Source organism: Physeter macrocephalus, chromosome 7 (assembly GCF_002837175.3).
Source record: "Physeter macrocephalus isolate SW-GA chromosome 7, ASM283717v5, whole genome shotgun sequence".
Taxonomy (NCBI): Eukaryota; Metazoa; Chordata; class Mammalia; order Artiodactyla; family Physeteridae; genus Physeter; species Physeter macrocephalus.
In genome coordinates this window covers 49833465-49850384 of record NC_041220.1, presented here as the reverse complement: position 1 = coordinate 49850384, position 16920 = coordinate 49833465, and the positions used below count along the sequence as shown (strand labels likewise).

The following is a 16920-nucleotide window of genomic DNA, read 5'->3' as shown; positions in this document are numbered from 1 at the left end:
AATATATGACACATATGTTATACATAAAACATAAGACTGCAATTGGTTAAGTATATGTTACTCTAAAAATAAATGGGCAATTAATCAAAAGTTTTATAAATAAAAGTATGTTTATACATAAAAGTATTTATTTATAAATAGAACAAAAATCTTTACTACAGCATTATTCATAAGAGTGAAAAACTAGAAATATCCTAAATGTTCAGTAGTGGTGGAATAGGAAATACTGATATGATCACATGATAGAAAATTCAGGGAAAAGACTAGAAGGAATCACATCAAAATATTTGTAGTTGTTATCATGAAAGAACAAGATTATCAGTTATTTTTGCTTTCTTCCATAAACTTTTTTATAGTCCTCTCTCCCTACAAAAATCTGTCTTTAAGAACAAGACATATCATTCTTTTTTTGTTGTTCCTTTTTTTTCTCATTTGCTTTTTAAAATAAATAGAAACTCATGGATAAACACCATTGCCAATTATTTTCTCTTAATTAGGAAAAAAATCAATTAAGTGTTTTGGAAAATGTCACTATTAAAAACATTGGAAAAAAATATAGTTGTAAACACTTATTTAGTTTAAGAAAACATTTATGCTTTCAAAATATCAAGTTTTCTTTGAATTACCGTATGTGAAAGTCATGGAAGTCAGACCAAACCAGTGATCATAGGTTAAACTGCTAATGAAAAATACATTCTAAACCTAAGGCTCTTATCCTTAATAAGGTAATTTAAAAATTAGTTTACCTATAAGATACAGAACATAACTGAGGTATGGTACCTCATGCCACTTTTGAAGTTCCCATTGCCTCACTTTGGGACAGAAAGTTCTCACACGAGAATCAAATAATAAATTTAATGAAAACCGAGACATCACAGTAAGAATATAATTTTCAAACCGACATTAACAATATAGTTTGCTTTTTTTGCATTCTTAATGTCCTCTCTGACAAAGTACACTGTCCTAACCTCTGAGCTTAGAAAAATGCATCTGTTCTCCAATTGTAGTATGATTCAAGAAGACAGAAAGAGGCAAAATGACCTTAAATTTCCCTCATCAGAACTAGAACACATCTTCTACTTGAAGGGGACATACCATTTTCCAATTAGATGATTGCAAACTCCATTAATATAACCTTAAATTCTCAGGTGTCAAAGAAACTGAAGTATTTGTTTCTTATCCAAAGTCAATTTATGCTCTTCTAGCTCCTCTTGGCATGCTTCCTAAATTGGGTATATTTTCCTCCGGAGGAATTCCAAGATACCACTGAGCAATTTTTTTGCCTACAAATTAAACACTATTTGAACCTTACCTGGGGCTTTGGTAGAGTCCCCATAATTATGAAGCAAAGCTCCTTCAATGCATTGGATGCCTAATGGAAATGAGAAGATATATAGGCCATGCTTCTGCTTTATCATCATTTGCATAAAAGAGATAACCATAAAATGTTAGGATCACAAGGACATTCCAACCATTAGGAGAACCACTGACCGAAACTGCCCGCCCTGGCCAGGCACCACAGTAACCACTTGCATGAGTTATCTTACAACAGGAGGTCCTGGTAAGAATGCAGAACTAACAAGCTAGTACCAACTGGAAGAATTCAGGAAAGGTCAAAAGGAGAGAAGAGACTCCAGTCCATATGTTACTGAGTCCAGGCTCGCTCTGCTTGCCGTACAACAGGCCAATAAATCGGAGACGAGGTGTTGAGGCAAGGAATACGACTTTATTTGGAAAGCTGGCAGACCAAGTAGATGGCAGACTAATGTCTCAAAATAACCATCTTATCGGGGTTTGGATGCCAGTTTCTTTTATAGCACGGAGAGGGGGAGGAGATTAGGAAGTAAAGTAAAAAGGCCATACGTTTTACAATATCCCCTGGAATGGCCAGCCTCGGGGAGGGGATGTGTTAATTTCTTCTTTCTTGCAGCCATCCACAGGTGGACAGGGTCTGGATGTTTCCCTTAACAAAGGCACTTTGGTTTAACATTCAGGCAGAGGGGCAGGGTTCCCCGAGGCAGGCCATTATGTAGAGACAATATCCTTTTAGTGAACAAAAGCAATGGGAAGCAAAGGTTAAAGTAAAACAAACAGATCCAACATGTAGTCAGATTTGTCTCTTCCCTGTTACACGTATGTCCTACCAACCTCCCAGTATCCTTCTCGGTGGAATCCATCTTGGCTGAGTGATGCGCGCGCCACCAGGAAGGACCCTGAGTCGGAGTGATTGGCCAGAGATAACCCGGAAACTAGCTCCATTACCATAAAACCCGAGACTGCAAGCCATGTGGCAGAACAGTTCTCCTGGTTCCGTGCCCTGCTGCTCTCCGCCCGGGCTCCCCTTCCCAATAAAGTCTCTTGCTTTGGGGGCTTCCCTGGTGGCGCAGTGGTTGCGCGTCTGCCTGCCGATGCAGAGGAACCGGGTTCGCGCCCCGGTCTGGGAGGATCCCACATGCCGCGGAGCGGCTGGGCCCGTGAGCCATGGCCGCGGAGCCTGTGCTCCGCAACGGGAGAGGCCACAACAGAGGGAGGCCCGCATACCACAAAAAAAAAAAAAGTCTCTTGCTTTGTCAGCACATGTGTCTCCGGACAATTCATTTACGAGTGTTGGACAAGAGCCCACTCTCGGGCCCCGGAAGGGGTCCCCCTTCCTGCAACACAACTACACCAAATAGAATCCTTGTGGCCCATTGACACTCTGTTGGAATCCCTTGATTTCTCTCATGACAAAAACTTGGCTCCTAAAAGTAAAACCTTCCTTCCAAACAGGAAAAAAAAAAGTTACGTATTGTCTATATGCACTGATTAAGGCTTCCACTGTGGGTCCAGATACAAAATTCTCAGTATTTGCTAAAATCCTATGACATTCTATGACTGAGGGTAACTAAGGCAGTGCCAAAAGAAGGATTATTCTTCCCACCTTGCAGCAAAGTCTGACTCCACATGCCAAAATGGTGAGCCTCGCTGTGTGCTGATTAATATCCACCACATGTTATATATCGATCAATGCTCCTCAAGCAATTTGAAATATCATTCATAAATGTTGTCTATTGTGATTCTGGTCTTGCTTTACCACTTAATGGCTCTAACTTGCTGCAAGTGATCCTCTGCAGGCTGAGGAACCGGTCGCGGCAGGAGAAAGGCTGCTTCTCCACACCGGCCAGGATGGCATTCTGGAAGGACTACGTGAAGGACAGGCATCGTGCCCTGGCCAGACCATGTAGGGGTTCGCCCCAGGCACACAGCTGACCACGTTAAGAAGGTTGAGCCAAGAGCCTCTGCTGAGCCCTCTCCTCTGTCCAGGAGACTTAGTGATGCTGATTAAGAAAGTTAAGACACCAAGCCTAACTCTGCTACACCTGCACTCAGAGACAGAGCTGCAGACAGAGGGAGAGCGTCCAGTAGAGACGTGTAAGAAGGACACACTTATTTCCCACAGCTCCTGTTTCTGAGACTGCTGGGCCCTGGGACCCTTTGCTGCAGTGCTGCAAGGCTTGCACCTGGACAGACCTCTCCTTGACCAACAAAATACAAAGAAACCACGTGGGACTAAAAATAACTTAGTGTATGCACAGGTGGGGCAAATTATGAACAAAAAGATACAAACAGACCAAAAAACCTTACTGCCACTTCTGAAGAGCTGGGGGCCAAAAACAGGGCGTGGGGAGCAAAAGCAGGGTACAGAGCATGCTCCCTGCACTCAACACCACCAGGGGAGTGGGCCACTTAAGCCAGCCCTCCAGCCTGACGGCTGGACACACCGCTACCCTCACCCCATATAAGGAACTAGCTCACCCGCCTCGGAGAGTGGGCAAGGGCGCCTGTTACTTGTTCTAGCTCCCCCTGGTGCAGCAGGGGCCCCGGTAAGGCTTCGCCTGAATTTCTTGTCTGGCCTCTAGTCAATTTCTATTGATTAGGGAAGGCCAAGCACACTGGTCTGTATCTTTTCCAGGTACAGAAGCTAGACCACCACTCCTCTCTCCCCAGTCCTCTTAACTCTTTCCTGTGGGAAGAGGAGTGAGTTACCTGACAGATGATTGAGAGGAGGAAATTGGGCACGCTCTGTTGAGCCCTTTCCTCTTAGAGAGCCAGCTCTCTGGCCAGTTGTTCTTGCCTGATTGCTGCCCGGCGGCAGACAACCTGATTCTGGCAGGAGGCTTGAGTCACAGTCGAACCTCAGTTTAATTCTGGGGGTAGTTTTAGCAGACACACCTAGCAGCAGATCTAAGGCCACATTCACAAATTGACTTTTCAGTTACAATGATATTTTGATCTCCTAAGTCTGACTCTGTAAGTTCATCTCTCCATGGGTTGCAAACTCTATTGAGGGCCAGGATATTAGCCCCCCAAGAGAGCAATGGATTCATTATTTTTAATCTAACACAGAAGTTGATTTTGAAATTAGCATGTTAATTTCAAAAAAATATGGGTACATTATCTGCAAATCTATTTTTCTTAGAGATAAAAGCCCTAGCACTTTACACCATAAACTCATAGCACTCATTATTACCTGCAGATGAGGTAATAATTTCTAATCTGTTCACATTTTAGTAAGTCCATAAAATAATGATGGGTCCAAAGGGAGAGATGGAGTATTTCAGCATGACACAAATGCTTACATCACTATGAAACACCTCCATTTGGAATTACCTGAGGCAGAGGATCCATGGACAGGAAAGACGAACAAGCATCATCTATCTGTAGGAAACAAAAATGCCAGTTACATCTTGGAAACAGAGAGAAGATAGAGGAAAACGGAAAGCAGATTTTACGAAGTCAAGTTACCTATGCAACATTAATTAAAGTTCCATGACTGTTCAGGACTCTGGATTTGGGAGGCAGGAGCCTTTTAAACTATCTAAGGAAGTCCTGGAATTGGGGTTTCCCCAAGATTCACCCACAGGCACAGGGATATACATCCCCATTAATAGTCAGTAGGGATCATCAGAGCATAAAGATGCTTCAAACATTGAAGGGAAAAATTTCTGGTATTATTCAGCCTGAGAAACGTGAGTAGTGACTAAAGAATGGCCTCAAAATTAAGGAGCACCCTGCTATGTGGTTCTTTAAATCTAATCATATCTACATATAAATCTAATCACACCATCTAAATTAACATGATAATAGCATGTGTGCTAAATGACAAAGAGTGTAACTAAAAAGTCTTACACAACAAGAGTGGAACTGAAAAGTCTTACACAACATAGGCCATCTTCCAATTCTCTACCAAGAAGCCAGCATGAGAAAATAGTACTATTTTACAGTGAAGGTTTACTGAACTATGCTTGCCAACTAGCTGTCCTGGGCTTTTTTTTTTTTTTTTTGCCAACTAATTTAATTTTTATTTTATATTGGGATATAGTTGATTTACAACATTATGTTAGCTTCAGGTATACAGCAAAGTGGTTCAGTTATATATATACATATATCCATTCTTTTTTAGGTTCTTTTACCATATAGGTGATTATAGAAGACTGAGTAGAGTTCCCTGTGCTGTATAATAGGTTCTTGTTGATTATCTATTTTGTATATAGAAGTGTGTATATGTTAATCCCACACTCCTAATTTATCTTGAGGGCTCCTTTCTGTGGAGTTTTTTTTTTTAATTAATTTATTTTATTTATTTATTTTTGGCTGCATTGGGTCTTTGTTGCTGCGTGCTGGCTTTCTCTAGTTGCGGCAAGCGGGGTCTACTCTTCCTTGCGGTGTGTGGGCTTCTCGTTGCGGTGGCTTCTATTGTGGAGCACGGGCTCTAGGCGTATGGGTTTCAGCAGTTGTGGCTTGTGGGCTCTAGAATGCAGGCTCCGTACTTGTGGCGCATGGGCTTAGTTGCTCCGCGGCATGTGGGATCTTCCTGGACCAGGGATTGAACCCATGGCCCCTACATCGGCAGGCGGATTCTTATCCACTGAGCCACCAGGGAAGTCCCTCTGTGGAGTTTTGATGAGATGTTTAGGAGGCCTTGCCAAAGACCTTGTTTCCACTATTCTACACACACATTTGTGAAGCACTTTCTGCTGAATGTTATTACAAAGCTCTGCTGGGGGTACACCAGATCTTGGTAATGGTCTCGTGAAGGTTGAAAAAAGGATCCATTTCTTCAATTTTTGTTGCACATTTAGGGAAAAAGCCTTCGGAGAGAAAACTTGGACCCTCTAATGCTTTGATGTCCTCATAAGTAAACCTCACAGTGGGAACTCCAAGATGGTTGATGAAGTAATCGGCATCATCTTGCATCTGTACAGAACTGATATTTGTTTCTGGGCACTGATCTCTTCTGGAACAGTTGAAATTATTTTTCTCAGTTACCAGTTGCTGAAGAGATGGTGAAGCTACAGAGTAGAGACTTGAGTTACCGCTTACAGGACTGTGGAGACTAACATAAGCCACAACATTTTTCTGCAGAACCTTCTTGAAATCCTCTCCCCATTCATACAAGCCAATATTTCCAAAAGCTGTTCCACCCCATGAACAGAAAACAATAGTGCGGTCTGGTCTCCATCCTCTCTTTTTTTTTTTTTTTTTTGAAAGTTGGAAGATATTTACATTTATTTTTACTCTCCCTAATCATGGGTATGAGTGGCTTGTATCTCCATCCGGAAAACATAGCACTATCAAGTTACTATTATATCCAGTGGAGAACTCAGTCTTTGGTTCCACCCTCTCTTGACTCTTAACATCAAGGCCCGGATAAAAGCTGTGATGATGGCAGTGCTGCTGGCCCATTCTTGTCCATTATAACTGTATGCGGTATGATGATGGCTGCCAACTATGATATAACGGTCTGGAGATGTCGAGCCTTTTAAATATCCAACAACATTAGTAACTGTTTCAAATTTTGTGACTGTCTGAATTTGCATGCTGACAATTCTTTCCTCATTATTTGGAAGTTCTAGAGGGCTACAGGCACTGTGTGTGATTCTATCTTTCAGTGAAGAGATGAGTTTTGCAATGAGAGATGCTGAGATGGGCTGCACTAGTAGAGAGGTGAGGTTTGATCGGTTTTGTCTAAAGCTTCCATCTGCTAGTGTTGGAGGGTCTCCTGCAGAGGCGGGGGGCGGCTGTGGCTCACCATGGGGACAAGGACACTGGCAGCAGAAGTTCTGGGAAGTACTCCTTGGCGTGAGCCCTCCCAGAGTCCACAATTAGCCCCACCAAAGAGCTAGGTAGGTTCCCGTCCTCTGTCCTCAGCTTTTATCCTTAAAAGAAACCTTGAAAGATCTTAAACTGTAGAATGAGATTTATACTAATCATTAAAAAACTGTGCTGAGAAGTTAAGCACCAAGCTAGGTGTCTAGAGTTATCTATGGCGTTTATTTCTTTGGTGGCCTTTTAAAACGGGACTGGAGAAAATGGTACTGATTCTTGTCTGTCTGGGATGATTTAGGTTGAGTCCTATTTATGGCATAACATCTCAGGGGCCCCCTTCTAGTTTCAGAATTGTTTGTTGAATTTAATTTAATTGCCATTCTCACACTAAACTGAAGGGGGATAATCATACCTTTCAGTCATAATTTCTCAAGCTCCTCTGGTTTCCAAGTTGAACACGAACTAATATATATAATTCTGTAATTTAGAGAATAACAAAGGTATACGGTATGATAGAAAAGCATACGTTTATGTCTCCTTTTTATGTTCACAGAACTTATCCTCTCTATATTTCACAAATACTGGGAGAATTGTTTTATTCTATTGGTCCCTTGTGTCCATCCACCTGTTCCCTCTTCCATGCCATATAAACCCAGAATCATGGATACAAACACACACAGACAGTGGTAAACTTCTTGAGGGCAGGGGCTATCTAACGTGCCCAAATAAGTTCAATAAATATTCTTTAATTAAATTGCATTGAGTTTGTGGGGAAAAAAATAAAAAGAGAAGTCAATTAGGAAGGGAAAGCGAAAAAAGATACCCTTTTAAGCTTCAAATTGTGACTAATGCTTTATGTATCACCCCCAAATGTGATTTAATTTGCTCTAGTAGGGTAGGAGGAAGTGGTCCCTCTTGAAATTGTTATGATGTTTAGGTATCTGAAGACTTTACATGCTCAAGCGGAAAGCTGTCCACCCCCAGCCGAGGCTGCTCATTTGTATGAGGTGGCCGTGTCCAAGGACAGCGGACCCTTGAACTTCAGGGCTCACTAATCAGTGCATGAATATGGCTTGAATAAAAACATCAGAATGAGAAAAAACACCAGTTAATAAAATTAGGAGATAACTGCAAAGCTTTTCAGTCTTTGTTCTCCTTTCTTTAAAAGGCATAGCTGCACTGCCCACCCACTTCCCCTTTGGGTAAGCATTTGTTCACTTCACTCAGCTTATGGCCCCAATGGTTTTAAGTGCCACTAATGCTTTTGAGAACTCTGTGGAGTCCATCGATGAACCCGTTTGAAAATGGTTAGGTCTCTGTATACGGTTTGAAAAGTATGTGTTTCTAGTATCTGAATAGCTATGTAATATTTCAAACCTCCAGCAGAAAGCTTAACTATATGTTCTTAGCATCTTCTTAAAATATTTTTTTCTATAAAAGAAGGTATAGTGCTTTGACAGCTCCGTTTGAGTTTTTTCCCCAGCATTATCATCTAAAAGTTTTTTTCAAAGATTTTCCTCAGAAAGATAATTTCAAGCTAAACTAAATGTTTCTGTACTCCACATTAATATCTGTTTTTAAATTATTCTTCATCTTGCTTATATTTTTCTAGCATGTATTATGATGTACCAAGGCAGAGGCCCTTAAAATAGTCTTACAAATTTCTGTGCTGTTTAAGACTCTTTAGTACTTGGCCCTTGTCATCTGTCTTATCTTTGCCCTTATGTATTTTGGTAGGGGGTGGCTTAGGTATAAAGGGTATTCTCCTCAGTTCATAGCTTGCTATCATCACTGGACTCACTTTATTTATCCTTTTATATTTCCATTTCATACTCCTATACCATCCTCCCATAAGCAGCTCTTCTAATGTATTTGATATGTATCCTCTGTTTATGTTCTTATAAAATCTGTACTGCTGTTTGCTGTGCACATATGGTATTTTCTTACTTTTTTAAACTTAACACTGTACTTTACGATCTCTCCCTGCTCCTGGATACCTCTAGTGTGTTGCTCCTAACTGCCATAGAGTATCTATAATGTGCATATGCACCACATGTTGCCTACCTACTCCCCAGTGATACGAGGCCGGTTCCCTCCACTCCTCCCGTTACCTCCTTGTATCTGCCCTCCACATGTGGCTCTGTAGGAGAATATGTTTGGGCTACATACTCAGGAGAGGGCATGCTAGTCCATGAGGATATCTAGGCAGCTTTTCAGAGGGCTACACCACTTGACACTCTCATCAGCAATGCATGGGGATTCCTACACCCTACATCCTTGCTAACGTTTGCCGTTCTCTAGATTTCAATTTTTTGCCAGTCTAGCGGGTAGAAAGTGACAATATTTTTGTCTTAATTTTCATGTCATTGTTACTAATGGATTTGAGCATCTCTTTAGATGCTCGTTGGTCTTTAGAGTTCCTCTTTGTAAATTGTTCTATTCCTCGACTATTTTTACTTTGGATTCCTGTCTTTAGCCAATTAGCTAGAATTTCTTAGATATTCTAGAAGCTAAGTCCTTATCAGTTTTAGGCATTGTCAATATCTTCTTTCAAAGGCTCTTACATTTTTTCAGTGGAGTCCTTTGTTGAAAGAAATCTTTACTTTTAATGTAATTCAAGTCATGAAGCTTTTGGCCTTATAATTTATGGTGGAAGTTTTTTTATGGAAACACTTATGGAAATTTTTTATGGAAAAAGTTATTAAAGTTTGTGGAAAGAAGCCTTTCTCTGCTCCTAGCTCACAAAGATGTTTTTCTAATAGAAAAGATATTTCCTATTAACTCTATAATTTTACCCTGTATGTTTAGACCTTTAATCCACCTGGAGCCCACCTTTGTATGGGGTATTAATTTTATGTTTCTCCATACAGTGAGCCAGTTTCTCAATCCTCATTTGCCGAACAATCTGTCCTTTTGCCTCTGAATTTTAGTGTTACTTCTATTATAAGTTAAGTTTATGTGCACATGCATTTGTCTTAGGTTGTCTTAGGTTGCGTTCCCCCAGAAACAGACCTTGAGATAAGGATGTGGATATGAGTAGATCATTTGGAAGATAACCCGAAAAGCACTGGTAGAAGAGTAGAGAAGTAAAACAGGGAAGGGAAGGAATCCAATCAAGGGTATGTTATCAAGCAGGTTACCACCATTGTAACTGGGATCAATCTGCCTGGGGTACTCTGAGACACAATGCAGGATACATCTCAGAGTTATCCCACCTGAGGGGAGAGGCAGCTAAGGTATTCATCCACCAACTCTCTTGGATCACCAACTGATGGCTATTCCTGTGGTGGGGGCATTTGGTCCCAGGCACTTCTGGTCTGTCCTGAGCATAGGCCAAACAGGCAGAGTCACAGGTGCTTGCAATTAGAAAGAGTAAGTTTGGAGTGTGCTAGAATGGTGAATGACAAAGGGATATGACAGGGCATTGACAGTGTCTGCTAAACTCTCCAAGCTCTAGTCTCAGTTCCACTGGTTCATTCATCTATTCTTATGCCCTCACCATACCTTTTTTATTAGTACAGTTTCTTAGTATATTTTGAAATCTGGTAGGGCAAGTTCTGGCTCTTAGCTCTTTATATTTAAAATTTCCTTAGCCATTTGTAGACCTTTATTCTTCCACATCAATTTTAGGTTAAATTTATAAACTTTCCCCCAAAACAGTTAAGTGGAATTCTGATTGGGTTGCATTGATTTTATGGGGTTTACATTGACTAATTTAGGGAGAATTGATATTTTTATTATATTAAATTAATTATTCCATCCAAAAGCAAAGAACGTCTCTCCATATATTCACATTATCTTCTAATTCCTTTATTAAAATTTAATTTTTTCTCCATAAGCTATTGTGTATTTTTGGTTAATTCCTAGATACTTATAGTTTTTGTTGCCATTGTGAATGATGTAATATTTTCATGTTACTTTTTCCTAGTGAAAAGAAATGTTATTGATTCTTGTACATTGGTATTATATCCGAAACTCTTCTGAATTCTCATCTTAGCTCTAATAGTTTAAGAGCAAGCAATTTATTAATGTAATTCATCATGATTATCGATTAAAGGAGAAAAGGCATATTGCTTATCTCAATACTGGTGCAGATAAAATATTTGATTAAGTTCACATTTTATTTAGGATTAACAAAACTCTTAGGAAGATAGGAGAAGAACAGAAGTTCCTTAACTAGGTAAAGGTTATATAACAAAATTCTAGAGCAAATTTATACCCTATGGAGAAGCTTTAGTTACATTTATTGTGTAACATAGTACTGGAGGCCTTTGGCCAATGATTAGAAGGAAAGAAGAAATTGTTTCTTCAGTGCTTATTGTATTACTATAGCACCTTTTTGGCATCAGATATTTTTCTAGGAATTTATTCATTTCATCTACATTTTCAAAATTATTACCATATAACTGTCCATAATACTTTGGCGGGGGTAACAGCTTATTGAAATATAATTCAGATTCTGTACAATTCTCCCATTTAGAGTGTACAATTCACTAGTTCTTTTTTTAAGCTATTATCCCGTTTATCTAGAAAGAAAATAACAGCTTGATATAATAGCCTTCTAGAGAATATATATGTACACCCAGAAATCAGGCTTGTGGGTCAGGATAAATGTCAGAATTTAACCCTGATGGTAGCAAGAATTAGCCTACCTCAGATGAAGGCTATAACTCAACTAGTTAGAGCAGAGAATGCCTTAAGGTAGTAGAACAGGTGCCGCTTCCCAGTGTGCCCTTCTTTTCTCTCCCTGAGATATGCCCTAAATCTGTGGGTTTATGGGACTAATGAAGGATGGGAGTCCCACCAGATTAGAGGGGCACTGAGTCTCCTCAATCTGTTTTTTCCTTTATCAGTTTAGAGGGTGATGTCATTGATAGGTAAAGCAGTAAATCTATAACTACCTTGTTACTGGACCTAAAGTTCATGTTTTGAATACAGACCTTCAAACTGAACCACAGAATATAGGAACTCTCTGGTTCAGAGCTACAAATAACAAGGGGTCTTTCCATAGGGCCTTTGTAGCCACGGACTTTTTAAATTACAAGTCATGACCCACCACTCTCCATCCCTTAGTTAATAACTTTTGTCTAGACCAGTATGATGACTCCAGACCAACATGACACAATTCACTAGCTTTTAGTGTTATTTACTGAGTTGTGCAAACTTCGCCAGTCAATTGTCCATAATACTCATTTAAAACATTAAAAAAATTTTTTTCTGTTTTTATTTTTTCTGTGTTTATTTTTTATTAACTTTTATTGGAGTATGGTTGCTTTACAATGTTGTGTTAGCCTCCACTGCACAACAAAATGAATCAGCCATACACATACAGATATCCCCCCTCTTTTGGACTTCCCTCCCATTTAGGTTACCACAGTGCATTAGGTAGAGTTCCCTGTGCTATTACAGTATGTTCCCATCAGATGTTTATTTTATACATAGTATCAATAATGTATATGTGTCAATCCCAGTCTCCCAATTCCTCCCACACCACCACTTTCCCCCTTGGTATGGACGGATAAAGAAGATGTGGTATATGTATACAATGGAATATTACTCAGCCATAAAAAGGAGTGAAATTGGGTCATTTGTAGAGACAAGGATGGACCTATAAAGTGTCATACAGAGTGAAGTAAGTCAGAAGAAGAAAAGCAAATATCGTATAAAACATTTTTTATTACAGTATGTTCCCATCAGATGTTTATTTTATACATAGTATCAATAATGTATATGTGTCAATCCCAGTCTCCCAATTCCTCCCACACCACCACTTTCCCCCTTGGTATGGACGGATAAAGAAGATGTGGTATATGTATACAATGGAATATTACTCAGCCATAAAAAGGAGTGAAATTGGGTCATTTGTAGAGACAAGGATGGACCTATAAAGTGTCATACAGAGTGAAGTAAGTCAGAAGAAGAAAAGCAAATATCGTATAAAACATTTTTTAAATCTCTCTTTTTCTTGGTGATCTACCCTTTTTCAGTGTATGTCTTTTTTTCTTTATCTTCTCCTCTGCCTTTTAAAATCAGTACTGCCAGTGCTTATTAACATTTTGAAAGAACAAACATATGATTTTGCTAATATTGTTGATTTGTTCTCTCCTCTCTTTTTAATATTTATTTCTGCCCTTATTTTTATTACTTACTTCATTCCTGTTTCTTTGAATTTTCTCTGTTGTTCTTTTCCCCCACATTTTTCACACATATGCTACGCATATTTGTTTTTAAATTTTCTTTTTTTCTGATAAATATATATGAAGTTAAAATTTCTTTCTAGCTACTGTTTTAGTTGTAGCATACAAATTTTGACTCATAATATTTTTATGTCCCCAATTCCTCCCACACCACCACTTTCCCCCTTGGTATGGACGGATAAAGAAGATGTGGTATATGTATACAATGGAATATTACTCAGCCATAAAAAGGAGTGAAATTGGGTCATTTGTAGAGACAAGGATGGACCTATAAAGTGTCATACAGAGTGAAGTAAGTCAGAAGAAGAAAAGCAAATATCGTATAAAACATTTTTTAAATCTCTCTTTTTCTTGGTGATCTACCCTTTTTCAGTGTATGTCTTTTTTTCTTTATCTTCTCCTCTGCCTTTTAAAATCAGTACTGCCAGTGCTTATTAACATTTTGAAAGAACAAACATATGATTTTGCTAATATTGTTGATTTGTTCTCTCCTCTCTTTTTAATATTTATTTCTGCCCTTATTTTTATTACTTACTTCATTCCTGTTTCTTTGAATTTTCTCTGTTGTTCTTTTCCCCCACATTTTTCACACATATGCTACGCATATTTGTTTTTAAATTTTCTTTTTTTCTGATAAATATATATGAAGTTAAAATTTCTTTCTAGCTACTGTTTTAGTTGTAGCATACAAATTTTGACTCATAATATTTTTATGTCATTCTTTTTCAGTCTAGGGTTATTTACCAAAATTCCACTTATTTTCCTAACAGATGGGATATTTAAGTTATACTTTTGTTAATCGTTTCTAACTTTATTGAATTATGATTGGAAAACATTTAAAATGGATCCTAACTGATGAAAACTTTCTTTGTCTTCTAAGACATGGTCTGTTTTTTTAAAATGCCCCAATTATTCTCAAAAAGAATGTTCATACTGTTTAGTACAGGTTTTAAAAAATATTTCTAATAGTTCAAATTCAAATTTATTAATTGTACTGTTGGGTCTTTGACATATCTACTTGTGTGCTATTTGCTTTAACTATCAGTTTCGAGAGAGGAATATTAAAATCTCCAGCTACAAATGTTCATTTATCTATTTTTCCCTGAATTTCTATCAACTGTTAAATAAATTTTGAGATTGTTCTGTTAATATATATTAATGATGGCTGTATCTTTCTTCTCTGTTGTTCTTTTATCAGCGTATAAGATCCTGCTTTGTCTGTTAAAATGGTTTGTGTATTTGAATTCTATTTTATCAGATATTAAGACTGCTACTCCAATTTTCTTGCAGTTTATATTTGCTTGGTATGTCATTTTCCATTCTTAGCCATTTTTTGTTTTCTGCTTTAAGTGTGACTCTTATAGAGATCATATTGCTAAATCTGTTTTTAAAATCCAGCCTGAGAATCTCTTTTAGGGGGTGTATTTTAGCACATTCATATTTATTATAATTACTCTATTATTAGGACATATTTCTGCCACCTTAATTTACCACATACTGTGTTTTTGGTTTCTTTTTCATCTTTCCTTCTTTCACTTGAAAAAGAGAATAATTCTAAATTCAGAATGTCAGTAAAATCACAGTTGTCCCAAAGCTCAATTACATTATTTCACTTCACCATGATAATTTTAAAAAGGGTAAAGTTTCCACTAGTTTGTGTAAGGATAATTCTTTACCTCATTCCACAACTGTAATTCTTGTTCCAGCTGTAATCCTTGAGGCAATATTGGAGCACCTAAAAATAAAGTTTTGGATGATAAAGTTTTGATTTACTTTTGGATGATATTTCTCATTTTTCACTGTACATCACTACCCTCCTATTTCAACTAGATATTTCAACATCTGACTTAGTATAAAGGGACATAATTATTAAATAAACCTTAAAACATTACAAAGACATTACTCTCAAGAGTGAATTTCTTATATGTCTACACAAAAACTTGTACATGAATGTGCATAGCAGAATTATTCATAATAAGCTCAAAGCAGAAACAATCCAGGTGTCCATCACCTGGTAAATAGATTAAAAAAATGTAGTACATCCACACAATGGAAAATTATTGGCAATAAAAAGGAATGAACTACTGATATATGCTTCAACAGAGATGAATCTCAAACATATCATGCTAAATCAAATAAGCCAGATGCAAAAGATCAAATACTGTATGAATCCATTCCTATGGAATGTCCAGAGAAGGCAAACCTATAGTGATAGAAAGACTAGTGGTTGCCTGGGGCTGAGGGTAGGAATGCGGATTGACTGCAAATGGACATAACAGATCTTTGGGGGGTGATGGAAAATTGTATTGTTGTGATAGCTGCACAACTTTTTTTTTTTTTTTGGTGGAGATGAAACAATACTTTATTTGTTAAGGAGAAGTAAAAGTACAAAAAGGCTCATATGACATAACATAAAAAAGTGAGAAATCCATTGTACTTAATTCAGAACGTTTGAAGAATCCTCTATGCCACTATGTATGAATAATGCAGGGGCAGAAATTTATTACAGACACATATATTTTGGTTTGGATTTAGTGCTGGACCTTGTTTGACTTAAATCTTGTAAAGAACAATATTCAACTAACTGAAATAACATTTTTCAAGTAAGACAATGCCTCCAGGGTATTGCTAGTGTGATCCTGAAATAGAATTCGGATGATGAAGTATCAGATAAAATTTATGTAAATGGTATGATGTTGTAGCACGTTAACTATGACGAGTGAGGATCATTTTTTCTTCTGTTTTTTTTCTTCCCAGTTTTATGAAGATGTAATTGACATACAGCACTGAAAAAGTTTAAGGTATACAGCATAATGATTTGACTTACAGATATTGTGAAATGATTATCACAATAAATTTAGTTAATATCCATCACCTCATAGAGATACCAAAAAAAAATGTTTTTTTTCCTTGTGATGAGAACTCTCAGAATACACTGTCTTTTAACTTTCAAATATACCACAGAGCAGTGTTCACTACAGTCATCATGTTGTATGTTACACCCCTAGTACTTATTCATCTTATAACTGGAAGCTTGTACTTTTTGACCACCTTCATCCAAACTTATTTTACCATAAATCACAAATTAATTTAAATTAAAAGACAAATGAAAACTCCCCAAATGCATGAAACATATTTAATAAAATGTGATGGTAAATATCCTTATAATATAGAACTCTTTCAAATCAATACAGAAAAGAAAATATTAATAGGCAAATGACTGCCCAACTCCTTAAATCTACTTAAAAATCACTGAGTTGCAACATAATAAAGGCCATATATGACAAACACACAGCCAACATCATTCTCAATGGTGAAAAACTAAAACCATTTCCACTAGGATCAGGAATAAGACAAGGTTGCCCACTCTCACCAATGTTATTCAACATAGGTTTGGAAGTTTTAGCCACAGCAATCAGAGAAGAAAAAGAAATAAAAGGAATCCAAATCAGAAAAGAAGAGGTAAAGCTGTCACTGTTTGCAGATGACATGATACTATACATACAGAATCCGAAAGATGCTACCAGAAAACTACTAGAGCTAATCAATGAATTTGGTAAAGTAGTAGGTTACAAAATTAATGCACAGAAATCTCTTGCATTCCTATACATCAATGATGAAAAATCTGAAAGAG

The 16920-nt window shown here is 37.8% G+C and overlaps 1 protein-coding gene across 2 annotated transcripts in view; it reads right to left on the bottom strand.

The window, feature by feature from the left end:
* The window catches only part of NMU (neuromedin U), a 47823-nt gene that overhangs the window by 23677 nt on the left and 7226 nt on the right, over nt 1-16920 (bottom strand). For both annotated transcript variants that reach the window (XM_055085744.1, XM_007121141.3), the window contains exons 2-4: nt 14963-15021; nt 4651-4698; nt 1313-1372 (exon numbers count right to left, since the gene is read on the bottom strand). In XM_055085744.1, the coding sequence (XP_054941719.1) occupies nt 1313-1372; nt 4651-4698; nt 14963-15021 (167 nt within the window). The remainder of the gene's footprint in view (nt 1-1312; nt 1373-4650; nt 4699-14962; nt 15022-16920) is intronic.